Source organism: Aulostomus chinensis, chromosome 2 (assembly GCF_037954235.1).
Source record: "Aulostomus chinensis isolate RoL2024-O1b breed Wild chromosome 2, RoL_Achi_v1.0, whole genome shotgun sequence".
NCBI lineage: Eukaryota > Metazoa > Chordata > Actinopteri > Syngnathiformes > Aulostomidae > Aulostomus > Aulostomus chinensis.
The window spans coordinates 26,059,404-26,078,968 of NC_141321.1; the positions used below are offsets into that span (position 1 = coordinate 26,059,404).

The following is a 19,565-nucleotide window of genomic DNA, read 5'->3' on the forward strand; positions in this document are numbered from 1 at the left end:
TTGGTAGAAATGCAAGCACACCTATTTCTTTTAGCGCCTCATCCTGTGGACATGAGACAGCTTGGGGGTAACTTGACAAGGGTGAAGCTAATTTAAATGGCAAATGATTTTGCATCTGAAGAAACATTGTAGAAAACACAGAACAGCCATTAGAACTCACAGTGAACACAGCCTAACCATCTCAAGGATGGATATTCAGCTAAATCAAAGGGCCATGATTAGCAGCTGCACTGCACGGTTCCACCTTCATGTTCAACAACCAGTTCAGCAGTTTCTGAGAGAGCAGACGTGTGTATTTTTGAAACTTTGCTTTGTGATTCTGCCATTGAGGGCAGGAGTTACACCATTCATCATGCTGTCTTTCTAATCCATGGAACCCATTTTGACCAAATGTCTAATTTTGATTATTCTGACTGATACTGTAATTGCGATACAAATTGCAATATTAGAGTAAATGATCATTTTTGTATCATTATTCTCATTTTCACAGAAAATCCAATTAAAATAATAAAAGCGGGATCAATATCAGATGCGCTGTCCGTAAGTGAAACATCTCCTCAAGGCAACACAAGGTTTCATATGAAGTAGTAATTTGACACGCAATGATTGTGCTTTCCTGCAATTGGAAAATTGCAATGGAGTGTATTGCAGTTTTGTTTATATTTGTCAAAACAACTTATCAAAAACTACTTATTGTCATTATTTATTTATTTATTATTCAATTTAATGATCTCAATCAAGCAAAAAAAAAAAAAACATAACTCCATGTTTCTATTCTAACTTCACATGAACAATTCGGGACCATTTTCATGCTTCCTTGTAGCCAAGTGGTAATAATATTGTTTTCCCCGACTCAGCACAAATCATACAGGTAAGGTTTTTCTTTTGTTTTTTTTTACTGCAACAATAAGAAACATCAAAATGCCACCCAAGCAGAGTGGATTTTCTGTCCATCTGAACAGAAGCCCTCATACACGAACCAGATGTTTGTGTGCTGATACAACCCAGTATGGCAACTCTTGTCATGTCATCCCTGTGACTGTCAAGGTGTTGACATGCTCACTAGCGTGTGTGTGTGTGTGTGTGTGTGTGTGGGGTGGGGGGTTAGGAGGGAAATGAGCGGATGGGAGGGGGGTGCAAGGAACTAGAGAGGTAGATTGAGGTGGCAGGAAAAGAAAATGAGTAAGATAAAGAGGGGAGAAAGCATTGCTGTAGATTGAGATGAGGTTTGGGGGGGTTGGGTTGGTGGGGACGTGGTGGTGGTGGTGGTGGGAGGGGGGGGTGTTGAAGGACGGGGTGGTTGCTACTCTATCCTGCTTGCTCAGCAAACTGGGGCTGATTCCAGGACGGCTTATCTTTCAGCACGAATACCCACAACCACACCGGAGGGAAAGGAGGAGGCCAGCGCGACGAATTATGCTGCAGAATGTTGGAATTATTACCATGAATATGACAACTTTAACCCCACGGGAGAATTATTATTGAGACACAAAGCACAGATGCCCTCCTGAGCAGCTATGCATGTGGAAGCTTCATATATGTGTTCTTAAAGTGATACTTTTTTTAATGAAAGGAGATAGGCTTATTTTCTAATCAAATGTGGCTGTAATTACAATATTAATCGTCTCATCTCCAGCGGGTAATTAGCCAGGCGGAGGACATTGTACCTGACCAGGAAGTAACCTTAAACCATGGTTCTCTCTGGCCCTACAGTTGTGTTTGCATACAGATTAAACAAACATGATGTATTGATTCCCTTCAGCTAAACTACGCTATTTGTGTACTACTTTCTCCAACTTCAAACCTGCAATGAAAAGATTTTGGAGTCAAAGTAAAAAATAAAGCATTAAAAGGAAAACTGACATCACCATGGTGATTTGGTGAACATGGAAGCAGGATGCAGTTGCCTTTGGCCAACACAGAATTAGAAAATACAATAACATCGCTTGGAGTAGTATCTGTCCGATGGATCCAATATTCCCTCTTTCAGCTCTTCGCCCTGTCTTCATCACTAACGTTCCACCACGTCTCGTCAGTTTGCTGCAGCCAAAAATGACACAGATAAGATCCAGAAAACTGATGAGGAAAACGCAATTGATACAGTTCATATTAAAATTTTTTGGATGCACTGATTTATCAGCCATATTATGATGTCGCTCAATATTTTCCTTCTTGACTGCCATCAGCTCATCTACAGATAATAGGACACCACTGATGGCGGTCGCTGATTTTTATCTGCTGTTTTGAAAGAAGTTCAGCATTGCTTCATAAATTTGTGATTGAATTTGTGCTCGATCAAAGATAGAGAGATGAAGGGCTCTGAGACTTCACAACAGTCCTGGTGTTATTTGAAGATGATGATTTTTGTCAGTGGCATGAAGGGGAGGACAAAAAACCCCCAAAACAACAAATGCAAAGTATAACGAGAGGGCACTCTAAAAACTCTAATGAGGAGATGACATCATCGTGACGTCATCAGATAGGCCAAACCAAAAGTTAAAAAGGCATGAAACTCTCATGGGTTCTTCCTCGGCTCACACTCCACCCCTCCATCAAGTTTGGTGAAAACCTGCTAAATGACTGACATCAATAACCTCAAAATAATCATTTTCATCAAGAAATTATGAATGAATTAAAAAAAGAATGTTGTTCTAAATATAAAATCAGCCCAGGTTTTCACAATCGATGTATCCCTAATAAACAATATTGATTATGACCAAGATAACACATAAATACAAGTAATCAATCACCTTTCTCAATATCTGCTGGCAAAAGAGTAAGTGAGTGTATTTCCAGAGCAGTCATCTATGTATTCAATGTCTGCAATTTCATATTAGATCCACTTCTGTATCAATAGTGGGAAAATGTGTAGGGTTTTCCTTCATATAAGCACAGCCAGGTCTAGAAAGGTCTGGAAACTCTCAGCCCTGAGGGACACCATTTGCTCAGGCGTGTTCACCTGCACCAAGAGCTCCATGAAAGTGACAGTCCAGGCAAATTTATAAAGCACAATTCATACCAAAGGCAACCCAAAGTGCTTTACAGCAGATTTAACAAAACTCCAATTGGGCAACAAGCTGCACTTGACACCAGGGAAAAATGATCAAAAATTCCATTCCCCATCTGCCACTTGCAACTCACATTTAAATCCGCCATCCCAGCAGTGAATGTTGCCAGTTTAAAATCAGCACAAAGTCTTTGCATGAACGTTCCCTGAAGAGAAGCCAGCAAGAAATTTCCCACCTGCCACTTTCCTACCAGCCCCACAAACGCATTCTACTCTTGTCGCTAATAGAGAGGATGCCTGGCTTTAACAGTATAAGTGACAAATGGTGAACTCAAAGGATGAGACATCATTCAATAGTGGGTGGGAATCCCTCCCCCCTCCTCCACCCCTTCCCCCAAGTCATTTCCCTGAGGGTGTGCTCTGCTCTGGGGAGATAAGTAACCAACTGAGGACAAGGCTGGCATTCTAGCCTGAGTCCAAAAGACAAAACGCCTGAGTCCATCAAAAGAGAGGAATCTGACAATGCAGCATTTGTCTCATTGCCAGCTGGAGAACAAACCACCCATAGACATGAAACACTGCAGACTTAAAGTTCACAAGCCTACCATACATTTTATGCTAATCTTCTATTTCTATATTTTACTGCAAATAAACAAATAGTTCAAATTGGCAAAGGAAAAAAAAATAATACAGACACTAGTCTCAGTACAATTCCATCACAAGCGATTATGCAACTGTTTCTAAACAGGCGGCTGAGGAAAATAAGCATATAGTCCTCATGAAGCAGAAAATCCAGCACTTTTCTTACTAATCCTCCACAGAGCAACATGCCAACATGTTGAAGGTCCTTGCACAGCTGCATGCAGTTGATGTGGAGTGTGTTCAGTGAACGGTCAAATTCAGCTGCAAACTGCACTGCCGCTGTGCTTTTACAAATCAGACATCCAAATAGGAGCAGTGCAACTCTCGACCACCTGCAGTTCTGGCTGCCGCCACCTGAGTGACACCTGTTCACCTATTAAACCTGGGCACCTTGTTGCTGTAACGTCTGACAGGCGCCACCTTAACCTGGGGTGCCTATGAACTCCTGGTAGGTTTTTAATCATGTGAAATGGGTTTTATAGTTTATTCTATCATCCTCTCACACAGATTTGCTCTCCAAAATGTGACACGATTTATGTTTCCGTGTACTTCTCAGGCAAATTGTTTTTAAAGAACTGTGGATGTGTCGCAGAAAAAGAAAGCCACCAGAGGAGGACGATAGGCAACATTACACATTGCTGTGGCTGTAAGAGAGTTGCAGAAGAAGAGCTGTCCCCTCAAATGGAAAAGTCTAGAGGAATTATTTTTGGTTCGACAAACTGTATTAGTCCTAAATTGTATTGGACGTGCTGCATGCTGACCAGAGATGAAGACGATGTTTAGAAATATCAGTCAACAGGATGACAGTAGAAACAGCTGAGCGAGAGAGAGAGAGAGAGAGAGAGAGAGAGGGAGAGAGAGGGAGAGAGAGAGAGGGAGAGAGAGAGGGAGAGAGAGAGATTTGACATGTCCAAGTTTATCTGAATCAGAGGTTTCCATCTCACGTTTTGCCTATTTTCTCTTCTTTGAAAAAGGGGGAAAATAAGTTTTTTTCCAAATTTCCCTAGCAATGCACCACAAAATCAGTTGGCGGCATCACCCTAATTTGTTGTCCATCCTTCAAAATAAGGAGTTCTCTACCCAACTCTAACAATTATCATCAGCAGCTGGAATTAAACATTTTATTTTGCTAAATTTTCGACACCCCCCCCCCCCCCATGAAGTAGCACAAGAGAAACTCTGAATATCAATCTTTTAAAAAAAAAATTCCCTTGGTAAGTCTGCACTGAGGCTTCTTTACAAGTCAAACAACTAAGACACACCTACTACTACTACTAAGTCAGGCCAGGGGAAGACAGGCAGTCTGCAGCAGGTGGACAGCCTCTCTCTTACAGTCTCCCCTTTCTCATAACTCTCCCGACAGAGACCACCAGACTGGAAGTCCTAGGGAGGCTGCTAATATAGCTGCTGTATCCTTGTGGCCAGTCGCATTAGAGAACACCACACAAATAAAAAGCTATTTGCAGCCACTTGATTAACACCGAGCGAGCTTTTCACAAGAAAAGTAAGCCAGCTGCTACACTCATAATCCGACTGTTGAAAAAAAAAAAGGGGGGGGGGGACACAGAGATGTGTTTACAGCTCTACATAACAGAGTGCACTCTGCCTGAGTGGTGTTTCGTCTTCTTTCTGTCCTCATTTTCAACTCCTGAGGCCTGGCAGCAATCCCATGTACTTGCCCTCAACTAATAAACAAAGAATTGTTTGCCTTATATAGCTCTGTTCAAATGCTACAACCTCCACGAGCAACATCGCAGGCCTGTAGGGTGGTTGGTTGGGGGCAAGCAAGTCCATTCCAGACAGGTTGTGCCATGAGCAAGGAGCAGCATGATTGTGTAACAGTCATACATTAACAGCCACTTTAAGAGCTATTTCTGGTGGTACCGACCGTGTGCAGACTTTTGTAGTGTCAGGCTGAGAAGGTTGCAAAAGTAAAATATCTGAAATAACCCAAGAGCCAAAAGGTTAGGAAAAGAAAAGAATAAAACAGGAGACAGACAACTAAGCGCAATTTTCACAGTGGAGGTGAAAGACTGCCTTTTCCAAGTGTGCGGAAACATTTTCTCTTGCAAGTGTCGTATTTGTCAACATGCATTTTGCACCCTGTGACACAATCATCTGGTGGAAAATGAGCTACGACTGGAAATACAAAGGGGAAGCATCAAGCATGAGTCGAATCTGTTTGAGCTTCAAGCTAGCGCTGACATTTGGCTAAACTGTCACAGAACAATACACATCATCATTTTCCATTATCAGGCAAAACAATGACCTGCCAAACAATTTTACTTGCTGAGGGTTCAAACACCTCTTGGAGCTACAGATAATGACTGACAGATGGATATGAAGATGTCAGTTTCCTTAAACTTTATGTGTGCGATGTGGAGAGCTGTGATATTAGAACTGCAACCATTACCTCCACAGAGGAGGTCCTGTCTTTGGTGATGGCTGCTCCTGTTTGTCAGCACATTACACAAAAACTATGCAGCTTATTTTCATCAAGCTCTGATGACAGGGGGGTAGAATTGGCCAAGGAAGAACCCAACAGACTTGGGGACAGATTAGTCATAGCACCACCTGGTGGTAAAGGGAAATGGCTTTTTTTTTTACTTTTATACTCCTCCCAGTTTCCACAGGATCAATCTCAAATTTGATCAGACACATCTTAGCAACGTGATGAAGGGTTACTGTGAAGACAGCTCTCGTTAACGATGTTACCACAGTGAGGCACCCAATTTTGACATACAACACAAAAATGTTGTTACTGGACTCAAAGATATTCTGCTACATCGTGCAAAATCCAAAAAAGCCCAGGTTTCACCATCTTCATATTCGACAAAACAGCCGAACACAGCAAAGTGCACGAGGATCTGAGGGCCCGCTCATCGGAGGGCCCCCTCATCGCCGTCTGCAGGTTTAATCACAGCCGAACATGAAAGTTTAACAAGCCATAAAGTTCCCCTTGGTTGAGGGATGCACTCTATTCTACAAGCTTGATTCATCTGCTATTAGACCCAAAATACATTAAGTGATTGTTTGGTCTACAATTATTGGAAAGTAATGAAATCCCTAAAGTCCAAAGTGATACCTTCAAGCAGTCAGTGTCATTTTTCTTTGAAAATTAACTGGAATACTAATAGATTTTTTAAAAAGTAACCATTTTAGCCACAGGGGTTGGTGACGGCATGTTTTAAAGAGACAGTCCAACCTGAATGAATCTATACACAAGCTATGCCCTCTCTAGCCTGTAACTCCGGGACCATTTATATCTATATATACACACCATACATACAGCGGGGCTACTACCCATGCAATTCCGCCGCCAAACATTTGGAGCAAGAATTTATCCCTATGGGAAAACCAAGAATAGACGCCCCAGGCTGCAGGAGGGCTGAGAAGCTGCGACGGGGTGGGATACATTTCCAGCCCTCTCAGAATGTTCACTCACCCCCTGCTCAACAAAGCTCCGGGCTGCTCCACTGCGGCCACATCCAGGGGAATTCCAACACAGGATTATTTTCACAAACCACAACATCACAGAAACAAATATAGTTGTAAGAGAGTGATAGAAATGTGGAAATTTGTCAACAAACCTGTTGAGTAATGACAAAACCATTTGTCCATGGCTGGGGACTCCATACGGTTACAGGCAGCTGCTGTGAGATCTTCAAAGCTGCGCTTGTTCTCGTCTTTAAAATACACTAGATGGGATTTGATGAAAAATTAATGAATTTGCGATGAAAGCGTATAAGGTCTTTTTTCAGATTCTAATTTTTTCAGTTCTGACAAATGTGAGCAAATCTTTCATGCATGCAAACAGATTTTGGCCATAAAACAGCCAACATTTTTATGAGTTTTAATGCCATATTAGCTTCCGTGGCTATTTCATAGCAAAAAGGGAATTAAAATAATTCAATATAACAACAATTTGGCATCAAGTGGCCCATTGGGTGAATCTCAGCGTGTTGCTTGGGGGCATTTGTAGTGATAAGAGACCTACACGCTTCACTTCCTCGCTGCAGATGTTGGCTGTGCCAGCCAGCAATCTCTCTCTGTTAATAGGCATGTTTCTGCAACCTTTAGGCTTCAACTGCATTATGTGGTTTCTTTGGCAAGATCAAGATGTTCCAGAGAAGAAGAAGAAAAGGGGGAAAAGGGAAAGAATTTTACTGCCTGAGGCAAAATGAGGATCACTAAAGGGATCTATGTTATGTGTGAAAATGACAGAGCATCATATCGTGACATGGCTGACGAGAGCCACATTTGGTTCCATGCAAGACAGCAGATCGACACTCTGTTCACAGTGTGGCGTGCTCATGTACGGGGAGCAACAGACACCTGATTAGGTTACATTTCTGCCCTGGTGACTAACAGGCATGAGCCTTGAGGCTGCATCCATGGCAGCGGGGATATCTGCCAGAGATGCAGTCCAGTAATAGCTGAAGAGCTCAGCTGAAACCTGAAACACATTTCAGAGCAGATCAGCCTGGGGTCTGCATGACGGCCCGCTTTGGACAGAACCCCTGAAATTACGAGCCAAATATTTTTTTGCCCCAAATGCTTCCACAATGACGGATAAGAATAATAATTTCATCACAAATCCAAAATGTATCAAATCAAAAAAATCTGCACCAAAAAGATCATTTCAGGGTTCAACTATATATTAGCAGAATAATTCGTAAAAGTGAATTACAGAGTCTAGTGAAGAGGATAATTCCCAAGAAAACAGAGGTGAACCCGACATACCATGTAAAAGGACTTATCTTTAACAGCAGACAATTAGGCTATTTTAGTTTATGTTTATGTATTTATAGCCAAACAGCTGTAACAGATCCTGTGACAAGCAGTTCCGGAAAGCTAATAAAGAAGACGCTTAAATCTAGAAATAGTTTGGTTGTTCGTTTCACTGTTACAAATTTAACCAGAGGGGACTTGACCTCACACAACCACAGGAATATTTCATGTCTGATATGATGTGTTTATGGACCATCTGATCAATTAACATACTAAACAAACTCTGTGTACAACATGTTCTATTGAAACTTGAGTACCAACTGAACAGCTGCAGGTCCGACTGGCAGATTGTCTCCACTTGGTTTTCATAAGTCATGAAAAGCATGAAAAATTGCCACGAACACTGAATGAATGTTTCAGACCACCCTAATGTTGTTGTAAGCATCATACTCTTGTGGTTGATAATGTCTCCTAAGTTGTAGTCACTATGACAACCACATTAACTACTGCTCCTGGAGACTGACAGAAAAATAATCATTTCAATACTGGAGGTCCACTCACTTACATCGCAGTGTGTAGTACCACATATGGAGGCGGTTTCCAACAGCCCTATTATTCAGTGTACGGTATTAAAGGAACATGCCAACTTTTTGTAAATACATTTGTTATCTATCCACCCCAGACAACAAGATACATACCCACTAGGGAGCTGAGACCAGCTAACTGCTAGTTAGCTTAGCACAATGAATGGTAGTGGTTGGGCAGGTTGGCATACTTCTTTTTCGAGTGACACTTCAAAATTAGACACAAAGAACTACTCTTCTGACAAAACTCCTGGGCACAGTGGTTTAACCCAACCCCTCAAAGGCCGTGTCTGAACTTCACCCAACAAAAGAAAATGTTTGTTGTCAGCTAGTAGAGCGACTTATCACGGCTGACTTTGTAAGACCAGATGAGGAGGATTACTGGACAACACAAGGATCATGAATCTTATCTATTAGAACCAAAATACAAAGTAGAGGAACTACAGCTTTTAGAAGCAAAGCCAGCAAGATTGAGACATGCTATCCTGCCCATTCAAAACCATTCATTATGTTAAGCTAACTAGCAGTCAGCTGTCTCTGTGGGGCTCAGCTCCCTACTAGGATATCTATCTCCTTGTCTTGCTCTGGGGAAGATGGTAAGTAAGCATATTTTCCAAAAATGTGGCAGTGTTCCTTAAATTTCATTATTTAGAAAAATATTATTAATGCCACTCGCGTAGAAACTGTTCGTTGTGAAAAGGTCTGGATGTAAACATCTTGAAATCTTCCACATTTATCTCCACATTTCTTATCATTTCATTTGCCGGACAGTATTTTGTGGTTTTCGTTTGACCTTTACAAACCCTAACTTTTGCTGAGTACTGAGACAGTTGATGTTTTGGGAATATAGGAATGAGGTTGGGACAAAGAAGCATGGAAAGTGAGTGATACAATTCCTTCTCTGTCTGGTGCTGTCAAGAAATAAGCGAGTACTGTATTAGGACAGGGAGGCAAAGGGGCTCTTTACTCAGATTGGAATCTTGTGATTTGACTTTGATGTTTAAGGTTACACATGCCTTAGCTTGGTCACAACAAAGTGTGAAATTCTGCAATATTGTTAACTTGAACTAGGCCAGACATTCCTCAGTCTCCATTCAGACCACACTGCAGGACTCCTCACAATGTTCACACCGCCGCTCCATTCCTAAAATCTGAGTTGAGTGCAATGTTACGTCGACAGCACTTAGTTCAAACAACAAATATGACCTAAAACATTGAGTGCATGTGTGCATTCAGGGCTTGATAGTAAGAGTTGTTTTGATCTGTTGCCCACAAATAACGAAGACTTGGTCACTCCATCACCAACAGGAAAAGAAGTGTGGAAGGAAATAAACAAAGCAAATGACAACTCACCAATATCACAGAAGAATCCAGACAAAAGCAAGACAGCTGTTACAAAACTAAGAATACTGACAGGGAACAAAAGTGTCAGTTGTTCCAGAGCATTTGGGTTTGGGTGGTGGTGGTGGTGGTGGTGGGGTGTTTGGTGGTGACAGAAGGCCTGACAAACCTGAACATGTGAGCAAGCTAGTACAAAGTCATCGTTCAGCTTTTTAAAACGGTGGATTTTTTTCACACATCGTCTCTTTAAGCCCTGCAAATGATTTCGAAGCAATTAGTCAGCATTTCTGAACACTCCAGAAGACGCAAACTGAGAGACAACCCCAAGGGAAAGTCTGCTTCACTTGACACCTACGCGGCGAACACAAAGCGTTCTAAAGTTCGCCGACTCCTCAAGCTGAACAGGACCACAAAAAGAACCTTTTCTATCGGCTCACCTTTCGGACCGTTTTAAGGGCTTCAGCTGATGAGCCTCTCATCTTTGAAGCACTGAGGTTTGTTTACATACAGAGGAAAATGCAAAGGACAGAGAGGAGCAGGTTCTCTGTGATTACTCCTCGAATGTGTCTGGGGCAACACAAGACAGTCATTACAGGTGGAAGGTTCTGTGTTCTTGTGCATATTCCTACTTTTTTTTTGTTGCATATATCTTCCACCTTTTCCTGCTACAGTTAAGGTGCTCTGCCACATCCAAAAAATGCAACATCTCAAACAAGAGATCCATAATTCAGCACAGTCTATGTGACCAGCTGCAAGCTGAACTGGGAAACATGCACCAGTTTTCTCTGCGGTGACTGATGATTCAGGTGGAAGAAGCGATGAGCTATGAATGAGGATTAAAATTATTTGAGCTTTCAGACAGACAATCTTCAGTTTTTAAGATGGTACGGAACCAAACAGATGAAATGAATACGTGCAAATGTAAATACGTATCTACCATTTTACAGCCGCTGCTTTTATAACACTACTGATGGAATAGTCTCCTGTATTAAGAGTATGTTTTTTACGATTCAACAGTCATTACGGGTTGCTTATAACTTTTGCTCGGTAGTCATCTAAGGCAAAAGAGGCCAATTTCATACAAGAGAGTGATCAATAAACTAGCCACACGCATCCCTCTTCGAAAGGACAAGATTGGTCTTCAAGTCAGAAGCGCATGCCGACTGTGAGTTAGTCCCCAAAGATGACAGACTGGCTGCATGGCTATCAGAAGAAGCCAATGAATAGTTTGAGTAATCATCTGTCAAATCAATGTGATTTATAACCCTTCTGCTTTCATCCTCAGCACGAAGTATCTGAACACCGCTGAAGCATTAAAGAGTGTGTGTCTGGAAATCAATCTGCTTTGAGAAAATTAGGTGCAAACTAGTAGCGGCAGCATTACAGATGCATAAACACATCCCTCCAAAGGTCAGCTGCTAATATAATGAAACAATTTTGATTGCTGCTTTTATGTCAGGAAAGCCAGATAGAGTTTGGTCAGTTTAATAAATGATCGGTGGCGTCGCTAGTGGAGGAGCTGCATACTAAACAGCAGCAGCTGCTGATACTAACAGTCAACTATAAAGGCTGAAGACGATGACATTTTCACTGAGGAAACAGAGGCGGAACTGATCAGTGGTGGAGAACAGAGTCCTGGCTCGACAACAGAGGGGAGCTGCCATTTTGAAAGGAACTTAAAGAGATGCAATGATATAGACTGAGCCATGCTTTTATAAAATATGAATTTCCAGGAAAACATAACTTATTTGATACTTGTCTGAATTTTCCAATGAACCACAACACCCAGGCTAGGTCTGCACAATAAAAATCAGAAATTATTCGCGATATGGCCTACTGCAATTTTCAAATCGCAGGAAAATATCTAATCTCGTGTCAAAATTCGACTTTATATGATGTTGCAAAAGAGATGTTCCACCCACGCATGGTGTACTACAGATGTCAGAAAACATTTGTTTTAAAATGTGCAGCCAGACAGATGTTAGACATACCTAGAGGATGTGTAACCAACCTGTCACTCATTTCTTAGGCATCTCTCACACAGCAGCCTCCAGGCTATAGTCATGTGTTTTCTAAATGTCTACCCAACCTGAGGGGAGAGGGGAAGGGAGTTCAGGGGAGGTGGGAGGGCTTCAGGACGATTCACTGGTGTCCATCAAACTGACATTCAGTAGCACATCAAACATTTCAGACATCTCTTGCTTCATCTCATATGACCACCTTCTCTCTCTCTCTCTCTCTCTCACACACACACACACACACTGGCAGAGCAGTGCAGTATTGATCCATCATGCAGCTTATTGATAAACGTCTTATCTTTTGAGACAATGACGGCACAAGCATGTTCCTGACTGTGAAGAGCAGTAGAGGCTGGTATAGATATATGAAGGGGTGTGGCAGCAGAGCGCCCGCGCGCGCGCACAAACACGCACGCGCACAACGCCATCCTCGCATTTCATATATTGGATGGAACATGTAGCTGCAGCTGCTGCGGTGGATTCATACATGATGTTTCGCACCTCACAGCATCGCCTCAGTCGTGATAGGGTGGCATGGGTGCTCCACGTTAGCCACAAACGCATGACCTCGCCGGGGATGGAAATAACACCCATGCCTCCTTTGCAAGATATATCAACTTTACCGGTACGGTGTGGGAGATTTGCACTGCAAACCGCGATGCTTTCACAGGTGGTCGCCTCTATGACATTGCTCTATCAGGTCAAATCCAGGAGTGGGCGGAAAAAAAAGTTGGCAACAATTCCCTGTGGCATTACTGGAAGCGTGATGGTAACTTAACATGGCGGAGGCTAGTTCTCCCTGGCCAGTAAGATCTGTCTAGCAGCCCCTCCGGTAACTCTCCATGCTTTGACTCCGCACACCCACCAGAAAACTAGCCGCCGCTGCAGTTGCCACCGCTGCTGTCCACAAGCTTAAAAACGAAAGCCCCGGAACCCTCCTCACCGGGCGAGCCCATGCAGCAGCCCCTCTCCTCGGAGAAGTCTCCACAAGTTTATTCAAAGAAGCACCGGAGGAGCAGAACTTAGCAGCGATGCATGCAGAAGGCGAGCCGAGGAGGTGATATGCAGGTTCCCATCAGGCAAGCAGGGACTCACGCTGCGCGCTCTCTCACACACACACGGCGTGCGGTTTATTAAAAAAAAAAAAAAAAAAAAAAAAAGCTTGGTCGGAGGGAAGGTCAGACAGATTTCTGCGTGTGCTGCGGGGGAGATGGGCAGGAGAATAAGCCGATTAATGTTGTAAACCTACCTTCAGGTCCTCTACTGGGGCATTCCAAGCTGGCAGCCCGGAGAAGATGCACATTAGCCGACAGTCCCGCTCCTCAGCGGTAAAATATCATCCGCGTTGAGAGAAATTTCCAAGTGGCCGGACAGTGTGTGTGTGTGAGTGTGAGTGTGCGTGTGTGTGTGTATGTATGTATGTGTGTGTGGGCAGCGGCGGCTGTGTGTGTTTGTGGGAAGGGGGGGCATAAGCCTACGGTGGGGGTTTAAAAGGAAATACGTCATTATAAATGGACAAAATGGTTTGTAGTCCGTTCAAATCCTCGACGTCCACTGAGTGAACTAAAACTAGATTTGTATATGATTGAATAGTTGAAGTGGTTTGTTCTTATATGATCGAGCTCATGAATGAAAACCGTTATATTCAGCCTTATAAAGTCTAGTGAGTGGAAAAGGACATATCAGTGAGATAGATAAGCAATATTTATTGAAAAAAGTCTGAAGAGCAAGACTACCAAAATTAAAGTCTCGTGGCAGAAAAACACCGACAACTTTTTTCCACGCCCGTAATTTTTTGTTTGTTTGTTTGTTTTGTATCTGACTGTAATCAAGCAAATACAACTGAATCCCTGGGAAATATAGCCAATATACAATATACCACCTATAACTTTTCCCTACAATTCAGGTAATTGTTGAATATATCACTTCCTCAATCTAATTAATTTTTGGCCATGATATAACACATGTTCCCACAATTTATTTCATTCGTAGATCCTCGACATAAGGTGTTACTTCAATTTGATAATCCGTGGATACAAGAAATACACGTGCCCTCCGTTTTATTAATTTGTGGCCACATGATGGAACCTGTCACTCTGTAAGACTTGTTCAACCGTTAGCAAGTATTTGACGTATCCCATGTTGCAGGGTAATAGTAGATACTCACGTCATTCAAACCCCTCCCACCCACTTTGAAATGCAAGCTTTTCATTTGTTAATGTGAGGGCTAGTAGTGTCACAATCACCGCAGGAGTCATTAAACAGTGTTCCGTTAAACGGATTAAGCTTATTCAGTAAAAATGCCTCATGTGAAATTGTCTGATCTACTGCCTGAAACAAATAATATTCCTAGCCATAAAAATGCTTCTGAGAAATGGTGGTGACAGTAAGTTCAGACAAATTTAAAATATCTATATCTCATACATTCTTATTTACCAGTGTCATTTGGGAAGATTTAAATATAAACTGTGAGACAGGCTATAAGGGGATGCTGGGTCCTTATGTCAGGGTAGTTGGGTGAAACATGACCCTAAACCAGGACCAAGCTAAAAGATGTTGAACCCAGCTGGAGAATCACTGTTGAATTCCAGACATTCTGACGGAGGCTCCTTGATACTGTCAGAGCTGTTAACATGCCCGTCAGTCTGCTCCTGTAATCTCCACACTTCCACAGCCGCTCTTGCCTGCAACAGCAGGTATGTAGCATGACTCAGTGACAAACATCCAGCTCTAAATATGTGGATGTAGATGTTAGTAGATGTTATCCAGGAAGACATTTCTACTTGGGGATTGGTTGTCATCTGTCCATCCATAATCAAAGAAAAATACCTAGCATTACTTTGATTTTTAAAAAAAGTTATATAAACTAACAGCCAGATCAAATAAGAACAGGGAGATGGGAAAGAGTTACTGTAAAAAGAAATGGTGGCTTTTCAACAAGCACCTGCAGGCGGGAAGTGGGGGGGGGGGGGGGGTACTTAAAGTACAATGGACATACTACATCAACAGTTGAGGTGACAGGTTATGGCCTGACCACAACATGACCAAAGATTGCTGCTGTGTAAAGTGCTTCTGTACTGCAAACCCACAAATTAGTGAAATCCACAAAATCACTGTGTTAGTGTTCAGCTGCTGTCCAACCCCCCCCCCCCCCCCAAAAAAAAAAAACCCCAATACAAAACAAAAACACTAACACCTAACAGAAATCTGCAGGTTTTTCCTCAAAGCATCACGTGTAGGTAACATATGAAGGTTAACAGAGCAATACCGACACCCTGTGGTCAAACACGAGCAGTGCATAATACGGAGCTGGAAGGAGACTGAAATAGGGAAAACACAATATACAGTTTCACTTCTGGATTTTCCACATAATGATAGTAAATGTAAGATACTCTTTACATGCCAACATTTATTACAGGACAGTACATACAGTTCTTGTCCTCTTGTTTAGGGTATGGAGGCGTGCCTCAGCTTTAAAATCATGCTCTTATAGGTAGGAGAAAGTGCAAAGAATATGCAATTAGATTAAATACACTTCATTTTATTGGTAATAATTATCATGGCATTTAGAAAACAGAAGCAAGTGATATTTGTCATGTGATGGCAACAGCTGGACGTCTTTCTAAGGCCACACTGGGTTTTTCAATATTTCCAAAAACGTTAGAGCTCTGAACATGTGACAGAGCTCCTTCACACACAAAAAAGCAGCTGCAGGTTTTTACAAATACATGGAGGAATCAAATTCAGGTTTTCTTTATGAATCAATGTTGATGTTATGTGACTAAATTCTTTAACATTCAAATTATGTGATTTAAATTAAGTTTCCATTGATAAATGTGTCTTCCCATAATAGTGGTTTTGTCTTCTACAGGGCAAGTGAGGCTGGAGTGAAACACAGCGACACCAGAGCACCGCCATTAAAAACCACACAAAAATATGTTTCCTGTGTATTTAAGTGTCACTAAGGACAGAAATATAAATAGTTATACAGGTTTCCAGCCAACTAAAGTCACATTGCCTTGATCAAATGCAAATTTATTCCAAAGAATGACCTGTTTTGTACATTTTAGGTGCATCGACCCAACATCTAACACAGATACACACAAAGCACTTCTACTCCTGTGGTTCAACTATTTGAGGTTTGGGCTCATGTATGTGAGATTCCATCCCTGGCAAGCTGTTTTTCCTACGTGCTGCAGTCTCAATTTTCTGCACAAGCTCCACATCCCAGGGATGAGTGACGAAGCTGAGCACCTCCCCATCTTCTACCCCCCCTGCCCTCCCAACCCGTCCGACCCTATGGATGTAGTCAGTGTGAGATTCTGGGAAGTCATAGTTGACAACCAAGCGCACTCGAGATGTGTCGAGACCACGCGAGGCAATGTCTGTGCATACAAGCACATCTACCATGCCCTTCTGGAATGAGTGGAAGATTCCTGCCCGTACAGAGGCAGGCATCTCCCCTTGCAGACGAGCGTGCTCCACCCCCAACTCCTCCAGAGAGTAGCCCAGCCAGTTGACAGTGCTTGCCTTGTTGCAGAACACCAGAACAGCACCCCCTCCTTTTTCCTGTTGAAGCATTTTCAGGGCTTGGTTGAGCTCCAGGATCTTATCAACACCCCTGACCTTCACGAACATCTGCTTGACATGTGGCATGAGGAAGTGCAGCATCTTGCTCTTTATAACAACCATCTTGCCGATGTCCGTCACCTGGCTTAGAACCTCTCCGACTCCACCGGGGAAGGTGGCCCCCACGATCAGCAACTGGGCTTTACGGCCAAAGTCCAGATGTGTTTCCTTAAGATCTCTAGCGATGTCAGTGTGGTGCAGGATGTTCTCCAACATCTCTGAAAAGCTAGGGTCAAACATAGTATCGGCTTCATCTATCACCAAGAAGCTCAGCTCACTCAAGTCCACGTAGTCTCTCTGCAGGGCCTTGACCAGAGCACCTGGTGTGGCCACTAAAATATGAGGGGCACCCTTCTTGAAGACCATTTTGATGTGTCTTACACCTTGTCCACCTCCCAAAGTCCTTGTCTGCATGCCAAACGGAGCACACAGGGTTCTTGACACTGCAGCCACTTGCTGAGCTAGCTCTCTGGAGGGCACAATAACTACAGTGCAGACCTTTTGTTCACTCTGACTGTACATGTCCGATGCATCATATGCCTGTAGCTTGTGAATGATAGGCAGGAGGTAACTCAGCGTTTTTCCACTGCCCGTCTCTGCTGCACAGAGAACATTGTGACCTTTCATGACCTTTGGGATGGTCTGCAGTTGGACAGTTGTGGGGTGGGTAATATTGATTTTGTCCAAGGTTTCCACCAGCTTTTCACAGATCTTCAGATTGTGAAATGTTGCTGAGGTTTTCTGCTCTGGATTCTTCAAGTTTTCAGTGACATAAGGTGCCACAGACATGGTGTTATTGATGCTGAAATAATCACCGAACGATTTATTGTGTTTCCATCCTTTTGAACAGAGAGTGGTCGGCTCTAACTTTCCAAGAATATGTCCCGCAGACTGGTTGAGATCAGGGTTCTTGCTCTGAATTAGGAGTTTCCCGGCTTTGCTGGTTCTTATTTTGTTTTTGCCCCGAGTCTCCTTAATGCTCTCGACGCGCTTCTCCAAGTAGCGCGGAACACGAATAATTACAGTCTCTGACGGGGGTACAGTTTGACTAAAGCGAGTCTGAATGACAGAGCCATACACACGAAAGCTGTAAAATGGTCTGGAGCAGAGAGCCAAACAACCGACCTTCAAGGCCTGCATCTTTCTGCTGGAACAGCCCAATAGCAACAACGTGCTAGCAAGAAGAGAAAAACACGTCCAAGTACCGCTCGTAATTAAAAAAAAAAAAAAAAGTGGTGTCGAAACTAGTTGGTAATCTTTGGTATTCCATGTAAAGCTTTCATAAAAGAAAGAAAAGAACTGAAATATGCAGTCATCTCGTGTCTCCCATCAGCGGCTTTACAAACATGCTTTCTTAGCGATGGCTGATGATGTCAAGACTCCGGACGCGGAGTGATGACGTTTACGGATACTTTGGCGCATTGGCCCGTCGCCACCAACTGGTATGGTGAATCGCCCTTATACTTATGATACTACTACTACTACTACTACTACTACTAATAATAATAATAATAATAATTTCGTAAATTATAAAATTCTTTTTCAATCCCCTCCTCCCTCTCTCTGATTCTGTACATTAAAGCACGGTTTAGGTTTTCTGTATGGGTACAGGTGCTCTTTCCTGTAGTGTGTGTTTTTTTTACATTTTACATACTTCAAATCAAATCTGCTGTTATCTCTGATTTATTAAAGAGGGCTGAGATGACTATGTGACTCATTATAGTGACTTTCTCTGCACATCTAGCGGTTTTTTCACTCTGCTTAATTTTTTTCCTCCCACTAGGCAGAGTTGATTCTTCTACATTACACCACTCAATAGAAAGCATGCCTCAAGCCCCTGAGTCTGAATTTTTAGATCTTCAAAAAGCCATGAAGAGAAATAAAATGCATTATAGCCTGAGTGTCAGGCTACCCTGTAGTGCTACTGGACAGAAATTTACCATCCCAACTCCTTAAATTTAAGTGGGCCTCTTATCTTAAATCTTTCCATCTGTCTAATCTCCTCTGGCATCCTTTGAACAGCAAGCTACCTTCATACAGTATCATCAAAATCTAGGAGGCCTACCAGGGCCAACATCCAGTTTGTTAGAAAACCAGTTTGTGTCAACCACCGAATAAAAATCCAAAAACGGCTCACAAAACAACAACAAAAATCATTCTAGCCACAGTATCTGCCAAGTTTTCCCTAAATCTCTATTGATGAATAACTTAAACTCACATTGTGTAAAGAAATAATTTATGGAATAATTTCAATTTTATGTTTTGATATTTTTTATTAATGTATAATTGTTGTTTTATTTCAGAACATTTGCATCTGTACATCATTTGGCTTATACTCTGATGACATTTACAAGACTAAAATTATTCTCCAGATAAATATCCTTGTTATAAATCTGTTTTATATATATATATATATATATATATATATATATATATATATTTATTTATATATATATATATAAAGTTGTGTATTACGTTGTTTTCTAAATTTACATTGTATGCAATTACTAAACAGACCATGATGATAGCTAAGATATATTTTGACATGTCAAAAATATCCTTAGAATAGTGCACATATAAGGAAATTATGGAATATACCATATATGGAAATGT

The 19,565-nt window shown here is 42.1% G+C and overlaps 2 protein-coding genes across 5 annotated transcripts in view; both read right to left on the reverse strand.

The window, feature by feature from the left end:
• Nucleotides 1–13,790, reverse strand: part of LOC147269594 (talin-2) — an 87,091-nt gene extending 73,301 nt beyond the window's left edge. For 2 of the 4 annotated variants that reach the window (XM_086187614.1, XM_086187592.1), the window contains exon 1: nucleotides 13,573–13,790. The gene's annotated coding sequence lies outside the window, so the exon portion shown is untranslated. Of the gene's footprint in view, nucleotides 1–13,188; nucleotides 13,208–13,572 lie in introns of those variants that run through there. The other 2 variants (XM_086187607.1, XM_086187598.1) reach the window with 2 other exon arrangements.
• Nucleotides 13,791–15,604: 1,814 nt separating this feature from the next.
• ddx28 (DEAD (Asp-Glu-Ala-Asp) box polypeptide 28) lies at nucleotides 15,605–18,315 on the reverse strand. The gene has a single exon (XM_086195288.1). It carries the CDS (start codon nucleotides 18,090–18,092, stop codon nucleotides 16,437–16,439), a length of 1,656 nt encoding a protein of 551 aa, XP_086051414.1. The 5' UTR covers nucleotides 18,093–18,315; the 3' UTR covers nucleotides 15,605–16,436.
• Between the last annotated feature and the right edge of the window lie 1,250 nt (nucleotides 18,316–19,565).

What these genes read in the sequence shown, in the direction of transcription:
- ddx28 (XM_086195288.1), bottom strand. Translation starts at nt 18,092, where the DNA reads ATGCAGGCCTTGAAGGTCGGTTGTTTGGCTCTCTGCTCCAGACCATTT.